Source organism: Montipora foliosa, chromosome 7 (assembly GCF_036669935.1).
Source record: "Montipora foliosa isolate CH-2021 chromosome 7, ASM3666993v2, whole genome shotgun sequence".
In the NCBI taxonomy this organism is placed as follows: Eukaryota; Metazoa; Cnidaria; class Anthozoa; order Scleractinia; family Acroporidae; genus Montipora; species Montipora foliosa.
This window is the reverse complement of record NC_090875.1, coordinates 10,123,061-10,145,560: the sequence shown is the minus strand read 5'-3', so window position 1 is coordinate 10,145,560 and position 22,500 is coordinate 10,123,061. Positions and strand designations below refer to the sequence as shown.

The 22,500-nt window shown below is 38.4% G+C and overlaps 1 protein-coding gene across 3 annotated transcripts in view; it reads left to right on the top strand.

Moving 5' to 3' along the window:
- Positions 1-19,790, top strand: part of LOC138010829 (trefoil factor 2-like) — a 112,114-nt gene extending 92,324 nt beyond the window's left edge. Inside the window, exons 2-8 of one of the 3 annotated variants that reach the window (XM_068857819.1) lie at positions 2,938-2,957; positions 16,479-16,565; positions 17,163-17,300; positions 17,502-17,648; positions 18,178-18,321; positions 18,997-19,132; positions 19,622-19,790. In XM_068857819.1, the coding sequence (XP_068713920.1) occupies positions 16,487-16,565; positions 17,163-17,300; positions 17,502-17,648; positions 18,178-18,321; positions 18,997-19,124 (636 nt within the window). In that variant the 5' untranslated portion in view covers positions 2,938-2,957; positions 16,479-16,486 and the 3' untranslated portion in view covers positions 19,125-19,132; positions 19,622-19,790. Of the gene's footprint in view, positions 1-2,937; positions 2,958-3,478; positions 3,628-16,478; positions 16,566-17,162; positions 17,301-17,501; positions 17,649-18,177; positions 18,322-18,996; positions 19,133-19,563 lie in introns of those variants that run through there. The other 2 variants (XM_068857820.1, XM_068857821.1) reach the window with 2 other exon arrangements.
- Positions 19,791-22,500: the final 2,710 nt, after the last annotated feature.

The window sequence follows — 22,500 nt, the reverse complement described above, 5'->3', positions numbered from 1 at the left end:
AAAAAAACATTCTCGCCAGAGAAACTATGCGAAGTTTCAAACCAAAATACTTTCTTCCCTGAGATAAAATGCAAACCTCCAGCTTCGATGTTTTGACTTTGTAAATTGTCCCGTCTTCCGTTAGCAGGAGTTTACGCTTCTCATCTTGCGTCGAGGACTTTGAGCACGTTCCGTTTTTTTTCTCTCCGCTAGTAAAAGAGCCGCCTTTTCGCAGTCTAGTGCGCCAGCCCAGTTACCGCACTGTACGATCTTGCACACGGCAAACCTTTTTTTCTGTTTGGCGATACGTTTGTTTTGGATATAACGATCTTACACATGTCCGTGATTGGTTTCCTTGCTTTTTATCAAGTTGGAGTCAACATTTTCTGTGATGCTTATAAGCAAAGAAACAGACCGTGCATTTCAAAGTATCGACATCGGATTCCTTGGCTCTTTTAGTTTTTTTTTTGTTTTTTTTTTTGCATTTTCTTTTTGATCTTTGGCATTACTCCTGTGAAAATCCAGTTTCTGCGTCTTCAATACAACCCAACTCAGTGCCCTAAATTTCAAAACATAACATCACTCTTCAAGCCTATATTTTACCCATCCTGTTGTGTTGTATTGTTTATCGGCAGTCCATAAATTGTTCAGGCCCCAGTTGTTCATACGATGGATAGGGCTATCCACCGGATAAATCCCCATCCGGTGGATAAACACTAGCAAAACCAATTGCGCTATCCAATGGATAATAATTTGTCCGGTGGATAGCGTTATCCAGCCAATTAGCGTAGAAATCATGTAAGACAATGTCTAATGTTCGCATTAATGGCGACCTTGTGTGTGTCCATTTTAAAATAGGAAAATGTGAATATGTTGATAGTATTTGTTACGCCCGAGAGAGTACATTTTACGAAAAAGAATCGGTTTTTTAAAACATTTAACGATAAAAAAATTGCGATAAAACATTTCGTAAAAGCATATTAAGAGTTTGTAGACGACAATTCGACGTTTGGCTAATGTCATTATCAAGTCAAAAAGTGAAAGATAAAAAATGTTTAAATACTAAAAAGACAATAGGTGATGGAATGTTCTTTAAACAAAGAGTTTTGCGCAAATGGAATCAGTCTGCGTGTTGAGACTAGGATTGCGTTCCTTGATGAATAGCATCTCGTAGACGAGGCAGTCAAATTTTCCTTGGCACTTTTTTTAGAATGCGGAATTGGCTTTGTTTGAGGAGGCTTGTATCCCCATTGGCTGTCAAAAAGGGCTTACCGATCGCAGAATTTTTATGTTCAACAATAAATTGATGAAGGTGTTCAGCCGTATAACCGATATAATCTGAATCACACAGATCACATGTAAAAGAGTAAACAACGCATTGTTGATTTACGATTGGAGGCTTGATTTCTCTGGGCTTGAGGTCTTGTTCCAATTTTCTGCTGATAAATACGGGTTGTAGTGTAATGGCAATGTTGTGACTGAGATCACGCATTTGCCTTTTAACTGCGCTAGCTGATGTTTGATATTTAAAGGGCAAACTCACTCGCACAACGCTGCTATCTACCTCGTTTTTCTCTCAGTCTCGTGTCAAAAGAAAAACTCTGAATGGTTTTGGTAATGGTAGAATTAATCATTGCCAAGGGGTAATCAAGTCGAGTAAAAATGGAACGTAGTTTAGTGCTGAAGGCTTCAGTTGCTGAGGATAGAGCATACACACGATGGATCATTGCTTTGAGCAAGCAATCTTTATAGCGCTTGTCTATATGGCTATGAAAATGCAGCAACAAGCCATTGTTTGTTGGCTTTCTATATACTTGTGTGTCAATCTTTGTTCGATTCTTAATTATCTCAATATCGATAAAGGAGCTCTTGTTATCAATAACAAGCTCCATCGTAAAAGACAGGCTGGGGTGGAGGCTATTAAGAGTAGTGAGAAAATCAATTCCAGCGTAGGTGCTGGGCATTCTGACCAAGGTATCATCAAGATATCTCTTGTATAATGTGGGCATCATACCATCGCGGGTAAGCTTGTCTTCAAGTGGACGAGGAAGACATTGGCCATTAGAGGGCCAAGGGGTGAACCCATAGCCACACCGTCGATTTGTTCATACAGCTGGCCATTGAATTGGAAAAGCTGTTTAGTAGTGGCGATCTTGAGAAGTTTTGTGAGTTGATCCTTTTGCAGGGTAAGGTCATAAGTTTGGTTAAACCAATGATTGGCAACGCTTTTTCGACTAAGATGTTCTCATTTATAGGGACGTTAATAGTAAAGAGGGCGGTGACATCATAAGAGACCAATATGTCGTCTTCGCTGATAGGTGAGTTGCGGATTTCTTCAGAGAAGCAAATGGTATCGGTAATCGTAAAATCATTTGCGGAGAGTGGTTTCAGTTTTTCTTCCAACCATTTAGCCAAGTTGAAGTTATACGTTCCAGTTACCGATAAAATAGGCCTCATAATGAGATTCACTTTGTGGGTCTTGGGAAGGCTATAGAGATGAGCAAGTCTGGAACGCTTGGGTGAGATTGAATCGGCGATGTTCTGAGGCAGTATTTCACGTAGGATTGTGTTGTCGAAAATAATAAATTCTTGTCTGGAATGTCATATTATTGCATTTGCTACAAGTTACTTATTGAGGTTGCTGTTCTCGGCTCATCTTTCAGAAAGTTGAATGACCTATCTCATTAATTTTTATAACTCTGCATCTTTTTTTTGAATGTCTTACCGTTTTTCCGAGCTGTGGATCTAAATAATTCTATTTTCTGGTCTAAAACGCATACATTTGACGTGGCAATGCCAGTGATTTTGGCAAAGGCCGTCAGTTCTTTATTGGCACACTTGTCGAGACAAGTTGCTTTTCGGCCTTGACGATTGGCTCTTTGGTGATGGATTGAGTTGTCAGTATTGAAATTAAAAGGGTTTGTCGCAAGACCAGTGTTGCTCATTCCTCCAAGATTCGAGAACGCCTTTTCACTGAGGTATGTTGCGTTTAATATTATTCGCGCCTTTTCTTTTCACATTATCATGTCTTATGAAGTGTTAAATGTAACCCAAGAGCTAGAGAAGCCGGGCGAAACCATTTTATCCCCGCCTACGACACCTGTTGGTGTTAAAATCAATCAAGCAGATCTAACTGCAGCGTACAATAAAATGTCATTCACAGTTTAGAACTGCAGGAAAATTTTTTGCTTCCTGTACATCTGGTGAAATTTTAGTGTGGTCTTTATTTAGGAAACAATTTTATTTAAAATCTCCTCTCGAGACGAGCAGAGCGTAACTAAGACGAGCAGAGAGCTTTACGTAAAGTGGCTCATAGTTTAATTTTAACCGATTGTCTTCTCGCTGTGATTTTCCAGTGTTAGATAAATATATAACGACGAAAAATCGAGCTTATGCCTCCCAAAAGTAGACAAATAAAATCGAGAACATTTTCTAAATTTGGGAGAGAAGTTACACAACACCATAGTAACTACATGAACATCACGTCTCACCTGCTTTCATTCAAATGGTAACCACAAAAAGACAAATTCACCTGGTCACTCCAATACAGTTGTTATAAAAAACCTTAGCCACCTTAAAGTAGACCAGAGCAATAGAAAAGTACCATTCAGTGGCAACAAACGCGTGGACCTGTTCATACATTAAAAGGTGAGTGATTTTTCATGGAATATTCCTTTTCCTCACATTGCTTTTCACTCTGAAGGCAACTGGTTAATTGGAAGATGTGAAAATGAAATTTGAAAGCACTCCACTCGCCGACGGTCTACGTCAATTCTTTATCAATCATTTCCTAGTGGGCAAAGGCTTGATTTTTCAAGATTCTAACTTTTGAAGAGTGCAACGTCTTACTAGTGTCCTTGGTGAAAGAATGACAGCAAAGTTCGTAAGACTTGAATTAATAATTCCACTTGCTTTCAGAGGGAGATACACACAGCCAAACTGTAAAATAACGCTCCCTTGAATTTAAGTTGCAATAGGACACTATGATATAATAGCTCGAAAATCCAGAATCGTTAAGACCGCCTAGAAGAATAAAAAACGCGTATTTAATCCGTATTGTGCTCAACGTTTCCTATTTCGGTGTCCCGGATCCTGGGCCACTCTCAAACAGCAGGGGTGGCGGGAGACGACTTTTGCTCCGAAAACTTCAATTAAATGGGAGTCCCTCCTAAGGAAAGGAGTTAAGTGTTCCATTCGTCTTTTCTCATTTCCCTTTGGCCCGTGGTGGAACATGTTTCGAGAAGGCTGGATCGTCGCCCAAAATGACAAGCATTAGCTTCTTCATTTCTTTACTTGCATTGTGGAAGGTATATCTTAATACTGAACTGATATACTTATCATTTTTAGATAAAGACTAGTGATCAGAGCGCAGCAACAGATCTTGTCAACTTTCCTTTATTTCTCCGACCGGTTTCGTCTGATTACGCAGACTTCATCAGGGAGTTTGAACTAAGGTGGTTCAAAAGAAATTATCTTATACCTTCTAACAGCAAAAAACACCTACACAACAGTAGGTACAGGATATGACTAAAATCCTGCATGACAATGAAAATCGTACTTTTGATGCTCATGGATTTGACGTTTAAATCCGTGAGCCCCAAACTTACAATCCTCATCCTATCTTGCTCAAACTCCTTGATGAAGTCTGCGTCATCAGACGAAACCTCAGTGTCGGTGAAATAAAAGCAAGCTGACAAGATCTGTTGCTGTGTGCCGCTCATTAGTATTTATTTAGAAAGAGTTGTTCAGTTTTACTATTTACCATCCATTATAAGTTGACGAGACAATTAGCATAAAAAGAGATTTTTCTAATCTTCACATTTAGTTGGACCTTGTGCGTGTCCATTTGAAAATCAGAAAAATGTGAATATGGTTATAGGATTTGTTACGCCCTAGATAGTCAAGTTTATTGAAAGAAATATTACATTTTCTTTAAAATGTCAAATTATTGCTTTCGTAACAAACTTCTTATTAAGGTTGCGGTTAATTCTCATTTCTCTAAAAGTTGACGTGTCTTATTAATTTTCATAACTTCGGCAACGTATCCAATTCATTGTTTACCGCTCTGTCCGAGCTGTAGATCAAAATAATTTTTTTAACGGTATTAAAACGCACCCATTAAAAGAGCTGATGTCATTGAGAGTTAGAGTGTAACCTTTCCAAATTTCATTTAGCTTTTCATCCACATAAAAGATGGCTAATTGCTTTTTGGCGATGTCGATTGGTTCAAATTGTAAGTTGTTATTTTCTTCGCGAGAAATCAAAGTTTAAATAGTAAAATCAATGTGCACATTCGATCAAGATTCCACAAAAAGCGCATTATAAACAGTTTCGAGACCTTTTATTGAGGTATCTGCATTTAAATCTAACATGGTTTATAAAAAAAGGCTTAATTTCACTTGAACAAAATAATTATCTTTAACAAATAGATTTAAAGTTGACTTTGGGATCTTTTGTGCTTATTATGCCCAGCTGAATCAAATAAAATCGTTATCGCTCATTCTGGTCAAAGTAAAGTAGTTATTTTTCATATATATTAGGCTTTTCTTCACTCAGAATAATAACTTAGTGATTTTTTGGAATTCCGCTTTTGTTCCTTTACTGCAGTAGGTATTTCTGTTCGTTGTAGTTTGGGTATTTTATAGATATACTATCAATTATAGCTATCGCTAAGTGCCAACAAAACAGTCAATATAATACGCAGTTTGCAGATTTGTAGTGGAGTTCCAAAATACCCAACAGTAGTTGTAGTTTTTTTCATTTTTTAAGTACTTCAACTCAGCTTATCTAGTTGACAATAATACAATAAGTAGATGAAATCGCACGACCTCGAGTACAATTCGTGATTGATAGGTTCGAGGGATTTTACTAAAAGCTGTTCTCAAAATTGCCTTTGGCGAGTGCAATTTGAGAACTTTCAGTATTACGAGTTCCTATTAATCGTTTTTTTAATTTAAAGTACTCTCACCAAAATTACTCAATTCTGATTGGTCGAGAGCAGTACAATTAATTCCAAATTGTACTCCGTGGGAGTACCTATTTAGTTTCCATGGAAACGACGCGTAAGTACAATCATAAGGGGCAAATTTGAACGTCAACACACACAAAAAAAAATGGCCGACGGTCGCTTCGCAATTTCCAATAAAGACGGGATCCAAAACTTAAAAGAAAAAGCTAATAACGACAACACCAAAAAAAGGGCAACATGGTGGGAATTTCAAAAGCTTTTAGGGGAATTCAAAGCAAAATATACTGTACATGACTCTACTTTATAAACTTTTGCCTTCATAAACCAAACAAATAAGTTCATGTTTACAACTGAGATGAACTAGTAGATTTGGTATCCGTTCTTTGGAATTCCTAAATATTGCTTTTTTTTTGTCTCCATACATTCTCTGTAATTTTGTGCCTTTGGAATTACAAGAAATGTATGGCAGAAACTCTTTTTAATAAAATAATTTCCACAATAGCCATTCTCTCCAAATTTATTCCGCCGCACCTTTTGAGTGCATAACGTCTGTTTTGGAAAATAAAAACCCAAAATTACATATCATGAATACTTTTCATCGTTTTGAACTTCCTTACAAACCTTTAAATTTCTCTCCATCTTGCCCTGATTACCCATGGTGCACTCAAGAGCGTGAACTCATCTGTGTAAATGTCAACGTGTTTTTCAATAATATGGAAAGTAATGCTTTAATTTTTGAACGGCCATAATTTAAACAGGAATATACAGTAATTAAGTTGAATAAAATCAGTGCTATCACTCAATATAGAACACGCTAGTTCGAAAATGAATATTAAAGACACTGCAAGAAAGTGTGCACAAAACAATGGTCAGGGAAATGGGAAAAGTGCGTTGTCACCTACCTCCGAACACAGGATCATAAATAGTCGCGCGCGTCATGCAAGTTTGGGTAATGACATCACACATCAAAGCACGAGCTTTCATTCGGTTCTTACTGTGCTTACTGGAACTTAATTAACAAAGCTACAAATCGCACAGCACGCAACAGAACAATTGGCCCCCTCAAGAGAACCGACGGCAGTTTTGCTTTAATGGATAAGGAAAAAGCACAAATGATGAATTCATATTTTTCCGAGATCAGTGAGAAATTAATTAAATCACTGCCAATGCCACAGCAGCCCGCTTTAGTAGATGGTAACACGCCAGTTAGTGTCACCTCTATATTGTCACCTAAAAGTCCTGTTTCAATTACAATCCGTTCTGTTGAAGAAAAGATAAATAAACTTAAGACCAATAAGTCCGTTGGACCTGATTACATCTGTAGGTAGTATCGACCCCAAGAAACTTCGTAGTCTACTCAGGAGAAATGATCACTTCAGGAGCTTTACCTTTACTGGTTTATCAGGTTCAACAGTTAGGAATAGATTAACTGATTATACGTATTTTTAAGTTGAGATGTAAAAATTTGAAAATTTGAATGTTAATGTGTCACTGTATTATAGCTTCTTACTTAGGTTGTTTTTAGAAATGTAATTACTTTGTTAAGTACACGACCCCACAAGCTTTTTAGCTTTAACTCCTATCGTGGATAAATAAAGATTCTATTCTATTCTATTCTTAAAGTCACATGATAAGCGGCCTTTGTTCACTTACTTTATCTTACCTTACATTTTCTCTGGAGCGCTTGAAATTATTTCTGCATACACAACACTCTCGCGCTTCGGCTCTGTAAGGCTGCCCCCTCGTCAGCCTCGTCTTCGCCCGGCTGACGCGTTGGCAATCAGACCGTATTTGAACCACAATAGGCCATTTCCGAGTTCACGTCTGCCTCCTCTTCAAAGCGAGTCTAAGTGCGAAGTTTTTGTGATGGTAATTAGTTCTACTTTACATATGAAAGCAAACTAATTATCATAAGAAAAACTTCGCACTTAGACTCGCTTTGAAGAGGAGGCAGACATGAACTCGGAAATGGCCTATTTTGTAAAAGCAGAGCTCAGGCGCGCGGAGCGCTCCAGCGGAGCACCATGGGTAAGATTTTTTTGTGAAAGCTATTGATGCGAGGTATTTTGGTTATGACTTTACGTACGTCCGCCTGAACAAACTGTAGCGGTCTGGGTGGGGAGGCAAGACATCCTTTGGGGATGGGAGTGGTCGGTTAGTCTTCCTCGGTGGGAAATCGCGTGGCAGCGTTGCACATGGCAACTCGCGTTTTTCTGGTGAGAAATAATATTAGTGACAAGCAATGGGATGAAGAGCGGGAAAGAGCACAAGAGAAGAGGCGACGAAATTTGAGAAATTTAAGCCGAGGAAGGCGAAGAAGAGAGAAATAGAGTGAGAGACGAAACATTTATTTGCAACGGTTAGCTTTCAGGCATAGTTAAAATGCCAAGATTTAGGTTGGAAAGTCCACGACCGTGCACAATCTTTTGTTTTGCGCTCATACACTATGCATGAATTACGTAATCAACACGTTTCTATTGGTTAGTTCCTCAGTACGAAGTAAACAACTATTGTGTTTTGTGCACGGTCAAGGCCAAAAAAACAGAACAAAACCTACAACAAAGAAATTTGTCGGGTTTCATAACCATTCCCTCTATTAACTATGTTTCAGGTAACGTTCAAGTTCTTCTTAATACTTGACTCGCTGCCTCACATATTTTTGTAAAACTACAAATTTAGCTATAAAAAAAAAACAAAAACCAAGAAGGCCTTAAAATAGTATGCAATTCCGTGTTGACAGAGATTCTGACATATTTCAACAATCACATTTATGGCTTTTTTGTGCTAAATGGATGTCCAGTTGTGAGCTGCTTTGCTTGACTGTGAAATTGCAGTCGAGTAAGCGAATTTACTACGCTTTAGGCTGACTTTTTAGTAAAGATTTTTGCTGTTGTTCTGAACTGAAGAGGGAGGGAGTAAAGATTGTCAGATAAACGGAAAATGTTGTGAAAGAGATTACTGTGCACGTAATTTCAGTTTTAGGTGTTGATTAAAATTGTTGGTTATTGTTTGTAAGACTGGTTTCTTTACTGCTGTCGGCTCAGAGGTGTTTGATTTTATACTTTAAGCAGAAGCATAACTATTTCCATAGACATCATGCACTCTTTTTTATATATAAAAATCTTTTTTTTTATAGGAACGTTGAGGCTGAGATTAACCAAAATTATAAGCACGTTTTGAGAACAGTCCTCAGGCTGAGACTGAGTCGATTGAGAACGTTTTTATTTGGTGTTTGTATTTTAAATGAAAGCATGAAATTAAGGTAAAGAAATATAAATCAACCCAAATACTTCAGGGCATATTTACTATACGATAACGATGGTTTTCTTGCATGAGACACATATCAGTTAATGAGTGTTAATGAGCAGTTCTTATTCATAATAGTTACAAAAAGCAAGCAATTTGATAGGTTTCTTAATAACGTGCGCAAGATTTGAGCTATTGAAAAACTATATCATGTAAAATTAAGAGCTTCTTTAAGAACGTTTTCAGCCTCACAACGGCAAATTCAACGTTCAGCTTCGGCTCAAAAATTAGAAGTTTTATAAAAAAAAAAAGATTGTATAACTTGCTTTCTGGGTTAGAGACGGAAGCTCCACATTTAGGCTTGGCTACATATATATATTAGATACTGATCAGTTATTTTCGGCAAGGGACGTTTCACGCTTTATTGAGTTGCCATATATGGCAATCCAGTCAGATCATGAGTAGAATTTCTCGGTTTCTTTTCTTTTCCAGTTTTTTTTTCCCGTGTCGGTAAATGGAAAAGTTGTCACTCCCCTGCTAAGTATTGTTCTTCTGAGCGTATCTTTGCTAGGTTTCAGGAGGTAGTAGAAATACGTAGATACTATCCGCTGGACACAGTACAAGCAATGGCGGCGAAGCCGATGTAACGCAAATGGTGTGTTATTGGATCTTTAAACAAAATATACCCTAATGAACTCAAGAATGGAACGTCAATTCGATAAACAACACAAGCGGTAAAAATGAATATCTGGAATCTTAAAAGCGACTTTCTTAAGTCTTTTCTTAGAGGATTAATGTTGGGCGTGCATGGAGTAATGGCGTCCGGTCATGTTCTGAGAAGTGTCGTATTCTTCACTTTTATCGAGCCTCATTTAACTCACAAGTCAGATGCAATTAGGCTTAGCATCTTGGACGATCATGCTTGCAGTATTTACATTGCCAATAACCAGATAACCTCAACTTTTAAGGAATTAAAGCCGGCCCTGCCGAGACGACTGACAAACGTTGGCTCCCGCTCTACCTCGACCTCAAAGCGGCTCCAAATCACCATCTTCTTCGTAAAAAAATGCCCTTCTAGCTGAAATTTACTCATCGTTATTTTTATTGTCTTGCGGCGACATTATATCCAATCCTGGTCCTAATGGCGCGGCTCCATGCACTCCTCTTCACGGCTTGAACAACCCTAGTCTGACACGGGACGAAAAATTGGATTTACATAGCGTCAAATGTCTTGTCAAAGGCGCGATAAAGACCGCGTTTGTTACAGCTTTACATGCCTTTGACGCGCGTCAAATATTACCTTTGCGGTTGCCTTTGCAGGGGGGTCTCAGGTGGTAAGGGCCGTTTTTACTACAGTTTTACACCCAACCTTTGACAAGCGCCAAAGGTGTTATATGACAACCCTTTGTTACCCTCACAAAGGTGTCGTCAAATATGTCTCAGCTTCAATTCAAAGACTTGGCAAACGTGTTGTCAAAGATGTCTGGGATTCAGTTCAAAGGTTTGACAAAGGCGTGGTCAAACATGTCTGAGATTCAGGTTAAAGATTTGACAAAGGTGTAGTCAAACATGTTTGAGATTCAAGTCAAAGATTTAGCAAAGATGTAGCCAAAGATGTCTTGGGGTGTATTTATAGCTGTTGGCTTGAAGCGCTGAATTAAAAACTCAGATCTCTGGACTACTTTTCCTTAATCAGGACGGTAGAACGAAAACTTCTGAATTTTTCCAGCAGTAAAAGACACCGTTCAACTCAAACAACTGTCCATCATAAATGTACTTGAGTCTCAATTGAAATGTTTTTCAAATATATGAAATATGTCTAGAGTGGCATTTCTGAAACCACCGTAGTCAAATTAATTTGCCATCCACTCATATGTTATGCCATATGAGAGACAGACTGAAATGCAGATACGACGAAAAACTGTGTTGTTCCATTTTTTATTCAAAGGAATTCATACTCTTGGCAAAACCAAGAATCTCACACCTTACATTCTGTAATATCTCTAGGAATCGATTTTGTTGCGCATTTTTAAGTGGTAGTATACATCCAAAATGTAAATGTAAAAGGGTATAAATAAATCGAAGGATGGGAATTAATTTTTTTCAATTCCCGTGCTTCACTTCTTTCGATGCTTCAATTTATTTATACCTGTAATATTTACACTACACACACAAACAATCATGACATCTCTCTTGGAAGTATCATGTAGCTGACAATATCAAGAGTAGTGGACAGAAGTGACAGGGTAAATGGAACCACTGAAAACTTTGAAAAAAAAACTGATATAATCTTGATTTTTTTCTTACTGACCAACAAGTCAAAACCTAAATAGTAAGTTCAATAGGAACTTCCCATGAAAGAGCGTTTTAACTTTGAGGCAAGCTAATAAGTTATATTTATGTTGTAGTTCATTGTGGAAAACAGCTTTAGCTACACCGACTTGAAATTAACAAAATAAACTTCGAGTAAACGCTATTTCATGCGAAAATCCGCCAGAATTATTTTTAACTCTTCGTGCCGAAAAGACACTCAATCGACGGCCACCAGCATACTAACTAGATTTTTGCACCAATTGTAATCATGGATTTCATTTTTTTTTCTGCATGATTAAAGTCTTGCGGTGACAGTGTGAAGTGAAGAGACTTTGGCTTTCCCATTTTTATTACGTGCCGGGAAATAAATGTAAGTTCCAATTGTTCCATTTCCTCGATAGAAGTTAAGACTTCTTCAACAACGAACTATATGACGCAAAAAAAGAGGAATTGTGATTGCCCATCTTAATGTCCGAGGTCTTCGCTCCTCTGCGGATGAATTAAAGATCTTCACGAATAACCATTCTGTTGTCGTTTCAGTGAAACTTGGCTCAACAGTAATGTATCAGCCTCGGAAATTGATCTACCAACTTATCATTTATTGAGAAGAGACAGGGAGAGCGTAACGGCGGAGGTTTTGCAGTTTTTATATATTGAAAACAAATTTGCCTACAACCATCACCCGGACTTGGAATCCTCAGAGCTCGAAGCTACAATCCGGGTCAGAAGACTTCGGGACACTTGTCAAACTTTTGGGCGAAAAGTAGAGAATTTGCTCTCATGCTTCCATGGTTACATGAGCAACGCGTGTTCTTTTGTTAACCCAACCCCCCCCCCCCCCCCCCCCCCCCCCAGACAATATTGAAACATGCGAGCGATCGATGAACGGATCTTCATTTCGGAGACCGTGAAAAATCAACATTGTAATGTGGAGAAGGGAAAAGCGGGAATTGTCCCAACAGTTTCGACGAGGGTTGTTTCTGGTTTGCCACAGACGAAGCCTCTTCTTATCGCTTCAGTTTATGGACCTCCTACAGACGATCAGCTTACAACAGATTCAAAGAAATCCTAGACAATATTCAAATTCACTCCAAATTTCTGGTCGTCGGGGATTTTAATTGTAACATGCTACAACGCGTCCCTCAAACAAAAAAACTTAAATCGATAATGGTACAACATCAAATGACTCAAATTATTAAAGATCCTACTCGAATTTCCAAGACCTCAAGTAGCCTTTTGGATCTCATAGCACGCTGTAGATCATCTCAGCATTAGTGATCACTCACTTGTCTACGCGGTTCATCGCGCAAGAAGTATAAAGAAACCTCCTAGAAAGATAACATTCAGAAACTTCAACCGCTTTCAAGAACAAGCATTCCGTGACGGTCTGCAATCTCTTTCATTTCAAGCGATCGAAAGTTTTGACGATCCTGATTTTGCATGGTCTACATGGAGGACAATGTTCACTGAAATTTGTGGTCAACATGCTCCGCGAAAAACGGCAACCGTTCGTGGGGACCCATGTCCATGGATGTCTAACGTTGTCTCTATATTAACGATTACATCGCTAGCTTATGCAATAAGACACTCACATCGATTGTAAATGATCCGACCCACCGCCGCTTGCATAGCATGCTACAGTTCCGTGAGCCATCGCGCTATGATCTACGCCACAAATGGCAGTTTGTTGTTCCGAAATGTAAAACAGAACGTTTTAAGAATAGTTTTTTAAATGCGATACTGTTCCATCAATAATGAAAGTTAGCGTTCTTATCTTATCTATTAGGCTTTTATTACTAATTAATATTATATTATTATCATAGTTTTATATATTTAGTTTTATATATTGTTTTATACCTACCTATGTAAGGACAAGATGAGGTAAAGGGACTCTCCTCACCATAAAGCCGTTAGAACTAAGTCAGAGGATGATTGGAAATTCTACAAAAAAGCTAAGGAATAAGGACAATTACTTTAAAACCCAAACATCCAACAGTAACAAGGATCCCATGGGAATATGGTCCACACTAAAAAAGTTATTACCCAAATCTTCAAAAACTCCTAACACCATTGAAATCGATAAGAAAATAACAACGTTTCCAGTCAAAATTACTAACTATTTTAATTTATGCTTTGCTACAATCGTCTCTAAACTTGGTGAAATTCAGACCAACTTATAGTCTGTCGTCTGCGGGCCACCAAAACTAATTCTACCTTCCAATTCTAACCCGCAGAAAACTCCATCAGTCCTTAGTATAGAGAAATTAAATCTTTAAAAATTAACAAGGGAGCAGGACTGGATAACCTTCCTACCCCGCCTACTAAAAGCAGCGGCCGATATTATTGCTCCATCACTAACTTATATTCTTATCCTATCCTTGACAAAGGGCATCTCTCCTCGAGACCATAAAATAGCCAAAGTGACCCCTCTCTTTAAGTCAGGGGCAAAGGATCAAATTGAAAATTACCGTCCAATATCCGTGCTACCAATCGTGGCAAAGATATTTGAAAAAGAAGGTCACAATCAGTTATATAATCACTCGATGGATAGCAATATTCTACTCTCTTCTCAGCATGGTTTTTTTTGTTTTCAAGAAAAGATGAACACAAACAGCCTTGATAAAAGTTATTGATGAGCGGTTGTCCAACATTGACAATAGACAAATTACAGCAGTTGTATTCCTCAATCTTGCAAAGGCCTTCTATACAGCAAGTAGTAGTAGTAGTAGTAGTAGTAGTAGTAGTAGTAGTAGTAGTAGTAGCAGTGGTAGTAGTAGTACTTTATTTATCCACATTTCACGGATGTGACTCGTTTTAACGTGAACGTGCCAGATTAACATAAATACAGCACATATCAAGATGAGTAATGATTATAATAAATTAAAAAAATTTAAATATACAATATATTATAGTAGTTATAAAAGCACAGCATCCTGGTGAGAAAACTCCTTGGACTTCATTTAGACTGGTTTATTTCATATCTTGAGAATCGACAACAGCAAGTATTTTTCAACGGTGTGCTTTCTTTGATCGAACACATGCTATCAGGGGTTCCCCAAGGCTCGGCCCTGGGGCCTTTAATTTTCTTGGTCTACATAAATGACCTCCCTTCTTGTATCTCTCACTCCACTGTTAACATGCTCGCTGACGACACTGCCTTGTATTACTTCTCTAATGATGCTGACGAGATCCTAAGAAGGTTTAATGATGACCTGGAAAGTATATCCAGATGAATCAAATTGAGCAAACTAGCTTTAAACCCCAAGAAGTATGAGTACATGGTCATTGGTTCACCACAGAGGCTAAATTATGTTCAATTTGGCACATTAATGCTAGATGGGGTCGCAATAAAGAGAGTAGAGATCTTCAAGTACCTTGGAATCGTACTCGACAGCAACATTTCTTGGTCAAGTTACATCGACTACCTGTGCAATAAGGTCTTCTCAAGAATCGGTATCCTTACACGCATAAATGCCATAAATGACCATCAGCTCACTATTCAGCCATTATTTGACTACTGTGGTCGGAGTAGTCTGGGACTCATGTAGCGAGATATTATCTCTACGATTACAGAGATCGACTGCAAAATCGTGCCGGAAGAGTCATCCTCTCGGCAGACAACAACAACAATCCGTCTGCCTCAGTACGTGCTAAGCTCAATTGGTCGACATTATAGCAGAGATGAAAGTACAACAAAGCCATTCTTATTTATAAATGCTTAAATCACCAACTAGAAGAACTTGCTACGAACTACTTACGTCACTCAGAAGTACATAGCTATAATACTAGAAACAGGGATACGTTTGCTTTACCTAAACCAAGAACTGAAGACATGAAACGCACTTTTGAGTACACTAGTATTACTTTATGGAATACATTATCCAAAAACAGTCAAAACTCTGATTCTGTATCAAGCTTCAAAAGACAAATCAGTCAAATATTATTGTAATCATTTCATCATCTATCTTATTTCATTGTATAGTCTTAATGTATGTATTCATATTATTTTGTGTTTATACTTATCTGAGTATATTGTATATTTATTTCAGTATTGTATTTATATATTTTAGGGACACCCGGGAGAACAAATTGCTGAAGGCCTTCCCATGTTAAATAAAGCTCATCATTATCATTATCATTATCATTATTATTATTATTATTATTATTATTATTATTATTATTATTATTATTATTATTATTATTGAATAATGGACATCCACAACATTTGCATCTGTCATGGTCGCATATCAAAGTGAGCTTTTTTCCTAATATTTTACTAAGAGTGCTGTTCTGTACAACACTGAAACCAAACGGCAAATTCTGTGCTAACTTTGTGTGGTTGGATATGGGTTTAACAAACTCATTGAAGGAATCGACCACCTTGAATGTATCTATGTTTACTGTTGTCTGGTTATTTACAGTTATTTTGTACTCAACTCTGCACAGTCTTCACCGTTAAAAAAACAATTGGAAATATGACAGTCAAGAATTATTTGAAAGAAAGCTTGTTGTCTATTTATTATTCAAGGAAAAGGTTCTTCAGAAAAGGGTTTGATCCTGAACTCCCGTGAGAAATCTATTTTCTTGCGTATGGTTAATTTTGACACGGATTGGGTTTCTTGTTTTTACGCACTCAATGAAATAGGAAGGGTTTTTGCCTCTAATTGCAAACATGTTAATTATTTCAATAAACTTTTTCGCTGGGAAAGGTTTTTGTCTGATTTTACGGCCTTTGTGGATTCATCGCGTTGTGTAATATTCGAGCTTAACAAATTTTCACACGTGGGTTGGTTGAGATGTGATACGCGAGCAGTTTTCCTAAAGATGAGAGGAGACTTTTTAGTCGTGTTCTTTCTGGCAAATGATTAATAGGTATCCATAGTTTTTAACGTCACAAAACGATTTGTTTTGTCACTCTAGTGTAAATAAGATATTTGTCAATTTACGCCTTTGTCACCACTTCCTTCAACAGTTCATCAAATGACGATGAAACTGGCATTTGCATTGTTTTTGTTTGGAGCAGTGGTTGTGATGGGGAAACCAACTCAAAATGATGAAGGTACCAGCACTTTGAACATTTTAGATTTTCTGTCTTAAGACTTTTTGTTTTTTCAGCTGTAAATCACGGATCAAAGAAAACGCCTTCGTACAAACAGTATTTTATGCTCATTCTATTAAAAATAAATAATAAACAAAGAACAAAAAGGTACAGATTCGGCAGATCATATTTCTTTTAACCACGAGACAGAGTCGAATCTAATAATTAGAAGAGAATAATGAATTGGTGCTGGGCGGGTGGTCACGTGGCTTTACAACGTATTTCCATTGGATGCCTTTAGAAGGCACTTACCTTAGCGAATCCACCCTCTGAAAGGAAAACAAATTTTAATAGAAAAGGATAAAAACTGAATCATTAATTCTTCCTACTAATTCTGCATTTTCCCAGTACACTAACTGCCGGTTTAGCATTGCTTTTACAGATTTGGAGCTCCTTTAAGATAAAACACGTACACAGACAGAGCCTCGTATTTTTTTGGTTTTTTTTTTTAATTTTTAACATGGTCCTTGAAAGTCTCCTTAGAACTAAGCAGTATTAAATGCTTTGCAATCTTTTCGTTACCAATGAATACTGATTTTTTTTTTCATGTCCTGCTAGATCGGTGTGATGTTGAAAACTTAGTTGACTGTGGATGGCTGGGAATAAATCAAGGCACTTGCGAAGCTAGAAGCTGCTGTTGGAATTCCAGTGTCCCAAGTGGCTTGCCGTGGTGCCACAGGGCGAAGGATGCACCACGTAGGATTCTTTCTTTTATTTTCTGCTTCAAAGCGCACTTTAGATTCGAAGCCAATTATATTTGTGTAGTCTAAAAGCCCACATGCGCTGCGTGTCTAGACCCTTAGAAGTGGAAACACGTTAGTGGCTTGGCGAGAGTTATGCACAGCCACTGCTTCATCAGTATTTTTTTAATCGTTGCGTTGTATTATTTGCTTTAAGCGCCCACTTGTATCGTTGACCCCACGAAAAGAAAAACTAACTGTGGATGGCTCGGAATCAATCAACATCAGTGTGAGGCAAGAGGATGCTGTTGGCAAGCAAATTCTCCAGGAGATGAACCGTGGTGCTATCTTAAGGACTTTGACAGTAAGTTTCCAATCAGTTGAGAGCAATAGAGCGATATTTAAATTGGACATCGAAATTGGTTTGCGTTTTCTTTGGTTTTGCATTGCTTCGCTCTGTGCATGTTTAGCTAAACTCGCACCACTTTTTTCAACCAATGGGAAGAAAAACCAAAAGTAACGGCCACTAGCAGCACGCTTTTCTCAAACCTTAACCTTGGTACATTATTTTCTGTGAAGAGAGCGAGTGCAGTAAGAAGCTGAAAAACTTGTGTGTCAGTGGTTAACGCACACGTTTTATAACCCGAACAGCGAGGATAACATTGTTACCCAGGGTATCAGGTTGAGTTGGATTACCCACCCAGGGGACAGGGAGATGTGTTTAAGATAGAGAGGGCTTTGAAATCGATGGAATCAGCTGAGCATATACCACTTGATCAGAGAAACGGTTCCAGTGCTTAGCAAGACATTTGGTGGTAATTAACATACAAAAACTGCCAAACCTTTGCCTGACTAAATGTGATTCCTTTCGTCGCGCATTGTTTGTTTTACAGTTCCACCCTATGCAATGTGTCCTGTTGGTCCTTCTCAGCGCAATGACTGTGGTAAGGTAGGGACAACAAAAGACCAATGTCTGGCAGACTCCTGTTGTTGGGACGACACCATCCAAAACACCCCTTACTGTTTTCATCAGCCAGGTGAGGTGCATGCATGGGTGAAATAGCTTAATTGGAAGGCACAATAGTATGTTTCCCATATTGACCAATGTTGTACTCCAAAGATCTCTTTATAAAGGAACTATTAAATAACTATTATTATTATTATTATTATTATTATTATTATTATTATTATTATTATTATTATTATTATTATTATATGACTAGCTCCGCTAGCGGACAAGATGAACCAAATCCCGCGCTGTGATTGGCTATCCGAGTGGGCAAGATCAGATGGAGCTGTCTTGCCGGCTCGGAATTTTTCGCTAGGTCTCGCAGGATCAAAGATAGTTTTTTGGTGTTTTATCCCATATACTGAATTCTTTATTGACCAAGCTTGCTCGGTCAATAACCCATATTTCTGAAGTTCTGAATCGACATAAGAGAAAACCGTTACCACGGCTTCCAAATTCTTTAATGTCTTAAGTATTCGAGTTATCATAAGGAGATTCTCTGCATTCACCGGGTAATCAACACTGATTTGAAATACTCGAGTTCCAATTGGAAAAAGTATATATATTTTAACAGCATATCAAACTTTCCCTGGCTATGCTTCGGAATGACAGGCTGAAGTTCTCGACATGTAAAATGATGCAATGTCATAATGTTCAGTGTTTTGGTCGTGTTTTTTATCGTACCAAATGTTGTTCTACTTAGAGGTACCACCTCCTCGTGGTTGTTACATCTACCATGGCATTTCTGGAGAATGCAAGTACGTGTGTGGTCCCGGTCAAAAACGGGCCTATGGTTTGTGTGGCGGGATGTTGTACTGCTGCTTACGATAGTACCCCAGGTAATGAAGACTTTTTATTCTGTACTAACAATACACCTCGTCCAGTTGAAACTGAGATCACGCGTAAAGATAATTATCAAGATGCAATGAAATTATAGTGTACTCTACCAAATAAATAATCTAAATGATTGTTCCTTGATTATTTAAGCCATAATTATAGCGGGGCTCCAGGCAGAAGAAGCCGCCTGGGGCAGAGCCCCATACTTAAGAGGTTATGTTCAACTTTTTTTCGTTTGGTTGTCAGGTGATTGACCGAGCGTACGTCCTTCCTTTTGTGGGGTTATTGACTAAAACGCTTCCTTAGCAACCATTGTCTTTCTGTAGTTAAGAGCCACTCCCCTTAAGCAGTAATGAAAATAAATTAAGCCTGCAGATCAAATACATGATTTTCAAGTATTCACATTGAAGTGAACCATCCTTTTTTTTTTCAGGAATGAAGTCTTTTTTACTCATCTCCTCAACAAGTCGTGAATATGTTTTTCTTTGCAGGAAAAAAGTGATCCTCAAACAGGACCTATCGTCAGAACTACAAGTGCAGACTATCATATGTCTCTTGATGATAGAATATTAGGCTAGAATTAACGTCTGTTTAAATGGAATTATATACATATATCCTAAAAGTATGTAGGGGAAATAAAAGTTCAATCTGGAATGAAAAGTACTGCGTTCTTTCTTCTCTTGAGAGGTGACACAGGGAGAGAGGGGGAGGGGGTGGGAGGTTATTTAGATTGGGCTGGCTAGATTGATGGAAAACATTGGCATTATTTTCTTGAGCTAACAGTAGTTTTATGGACTATTTAATCGGAAGTATCTTCTTTTTTTTTTTTTCAACCTGAAAGCTGTCCAATTACAAAACGTTTATTGTACATGGGATAAAAACGAAAAAAAGACGATAGGCATGATGCTAACATTGGAAAAGTTCCCCGTCAAAAGAACAATTTGATTAAGCAAGGAAATTTTAAAAACAAAATTCGTGCATGTAACAAATCTATATAGTGCTTTAAATTGCAAAAGCAAAACGGTCTCTCAAACGGTTTAAAAACGTGTTGTAACGCTTCGTTGTTCCTAAAAACACTGTAATAAAGACATGAAATCTTCATGTGGGTGGTTTGGGACTCTGATTAGTGATTCAGATAACACTAATGTGCCCGCCATTTCTTGTGTAAACCTTTGACTCACTCGAACACTAAGAGTCACTACTTTTTTCAGCGATCACGAATTTGCGATGAGCACTAAAATTCCCCGTCCTTTATTAAAGGTCATCGTTATATCGCCAAACGTAACTAATCGATGATCAATGACATCCATTAGTCATCGATGGGTAATAAATGAGTAAACAACTGATTTCCATTGGCTCGCCGGACACAGGCTATCATTTCATATACCTGCTGGTCAAGGAACGCGTCCTCAATAAAGCGAGCTGAAAATATTTTTTGCATCTCTGAGAAAAAAATGGCTGGCAAAACCCGTTTGGAACCGGAATTGACCGATGGCAGAAATCGATGCTTTAGTGGAAGCGTTGTTGATCCTGGAGTTTTTAATAAAAGAATTCTTGTACTCGGGCTTGCTGGTCCATAAAATGATTATAACCAACTCGGCGCTACGCGCCCTCGGTGGTTATCTTCATTTCATATCCAGCGCACCATCGTAGAATAATTGCTAAATATACACTCAGAAGAATGATGAAGAGAAATAGTTTAAAAGAGCTCCCAAAACCTCCCTTAAACAAAAGAAAAGGAGCAGAGTTTGAAAAAAGCCTGATTATTGAAAGTGTATGAATCGACCTTATATTGGTAGTCTTAACTTTGGCGGATGAGAAAAATTAAACAAGATACCAAACAAGGATGTCTGGACATGACACAGGTCAAGAAGCAGCAGCAGGGGTCGGCGCCGAAGCAGCTCAAGTTCGCATCGTCACAGAAACGATAAACCTTCGTACACAACCACTCATCATTTCGGACGAAGCAAACAACACGAGTAAGGCATGGCAGGAATGGCTAAAAGGCATAGACAGAGAGTTTCGGTATTGTAGGATTACAAAGCACTTCGACAAGAAAGATGCCCGTATAATTTTGAAGTTGGAATGGAAATTGTTCGATTGGAGATGAATCCAGAAGTCCAGGAGCAGAAAAAGACGTGTACGTGAAACTGCGAACCAAACGGTACTGAGCATTTCACACCAAAGAAGAATAAACATCTTGTGAGATATTTATTTTTGAAGACGAGCCCTTTTATTGACGAAACCACGAGTGCGCACACAGCAAGACTTCCAGAGAAAGCGAACGCGTGCAAGTTTGGAGCTACTACGAGGAAAGAATTTTGGTGCATATCAAACTATCGATAAGAAGCAGTTAATTGGGATTTAACGCGTTTTCTCACCAAAGCAAGTCAGACAGAGGACATAGCAAAGCAATGCAAGATATGGGGAGATGTCCGACTCTTTCGTATCTCCGTGTGGAGTCCGAGCTGCCAAACCCCAGACAAGGAGGAAATACAGAACTGGTAAGCAACACAAAAGTGATTTCTGTGGATTGACTGGAGCCCACATGAAAGGGAAAGACTGTCCTGCGTATGGAAAGAAATGCCGCAAGTGCCACAAGATGAACCAGTTTTCTTTTGTGTGCAGATTCGCGAGTGTTCGTGACCAGAAGAGCAAGAGACCAAAACCGAGCAGTGGAAGAATTAAAAGAGGGATTAAGAAAAACAATTGAAGTTGCTGAATCCACAAGCTCGGACGATGAATTTTTCAGTAATGCAGAAGAGTATTGGAAGTACCTTTTGACCAAAGTTGTGGTACGATCTGAATGATGTTTGATGTAACAAATGGAAGCTTAGATAAGTGGGTGCAGATGTTAGAACTTAATGGATGAAACATTCAGTTTAAGGCATTTGTTCAGACCGGACAAGGTGAGGAGGCTCAACCTAAAAGGCCTATTCGAAATAAAGCTTCGACACCCTCACAGTCACAAGCTCGAGGTGACACAGGCGAGACGAATTTCAAACAGTGATCGGGAATGAGACCTGTGGAAGACCAACCAAATTTGTTGGTGCTATCTTGAAGAATTTACAGTTACCTCAAGTTGAAAGTGTACAGGAGATGAAAACAGTGTTTGCCAGATACAAACATCTAGTTTGAAAGGCATCGGGGGGAACAAACAAGGAAATGCCGTAGGCCAGCTCCACATTGAAAGCAGAAGCAGTGCCAGATACACAGAAACTCAGACAAGTACCGTATTACTCTGCGAAAGAAGCATTGAAAGAAGTTAGCTTGACCTGGGCATGAAAGTGAAGAAAAAAAAACATGTTTGAAAAAAGGTTCCAGGAAGGAAGAACCCAACTCACTTGGTGTTCCCCGTTGGTAGTGCAAC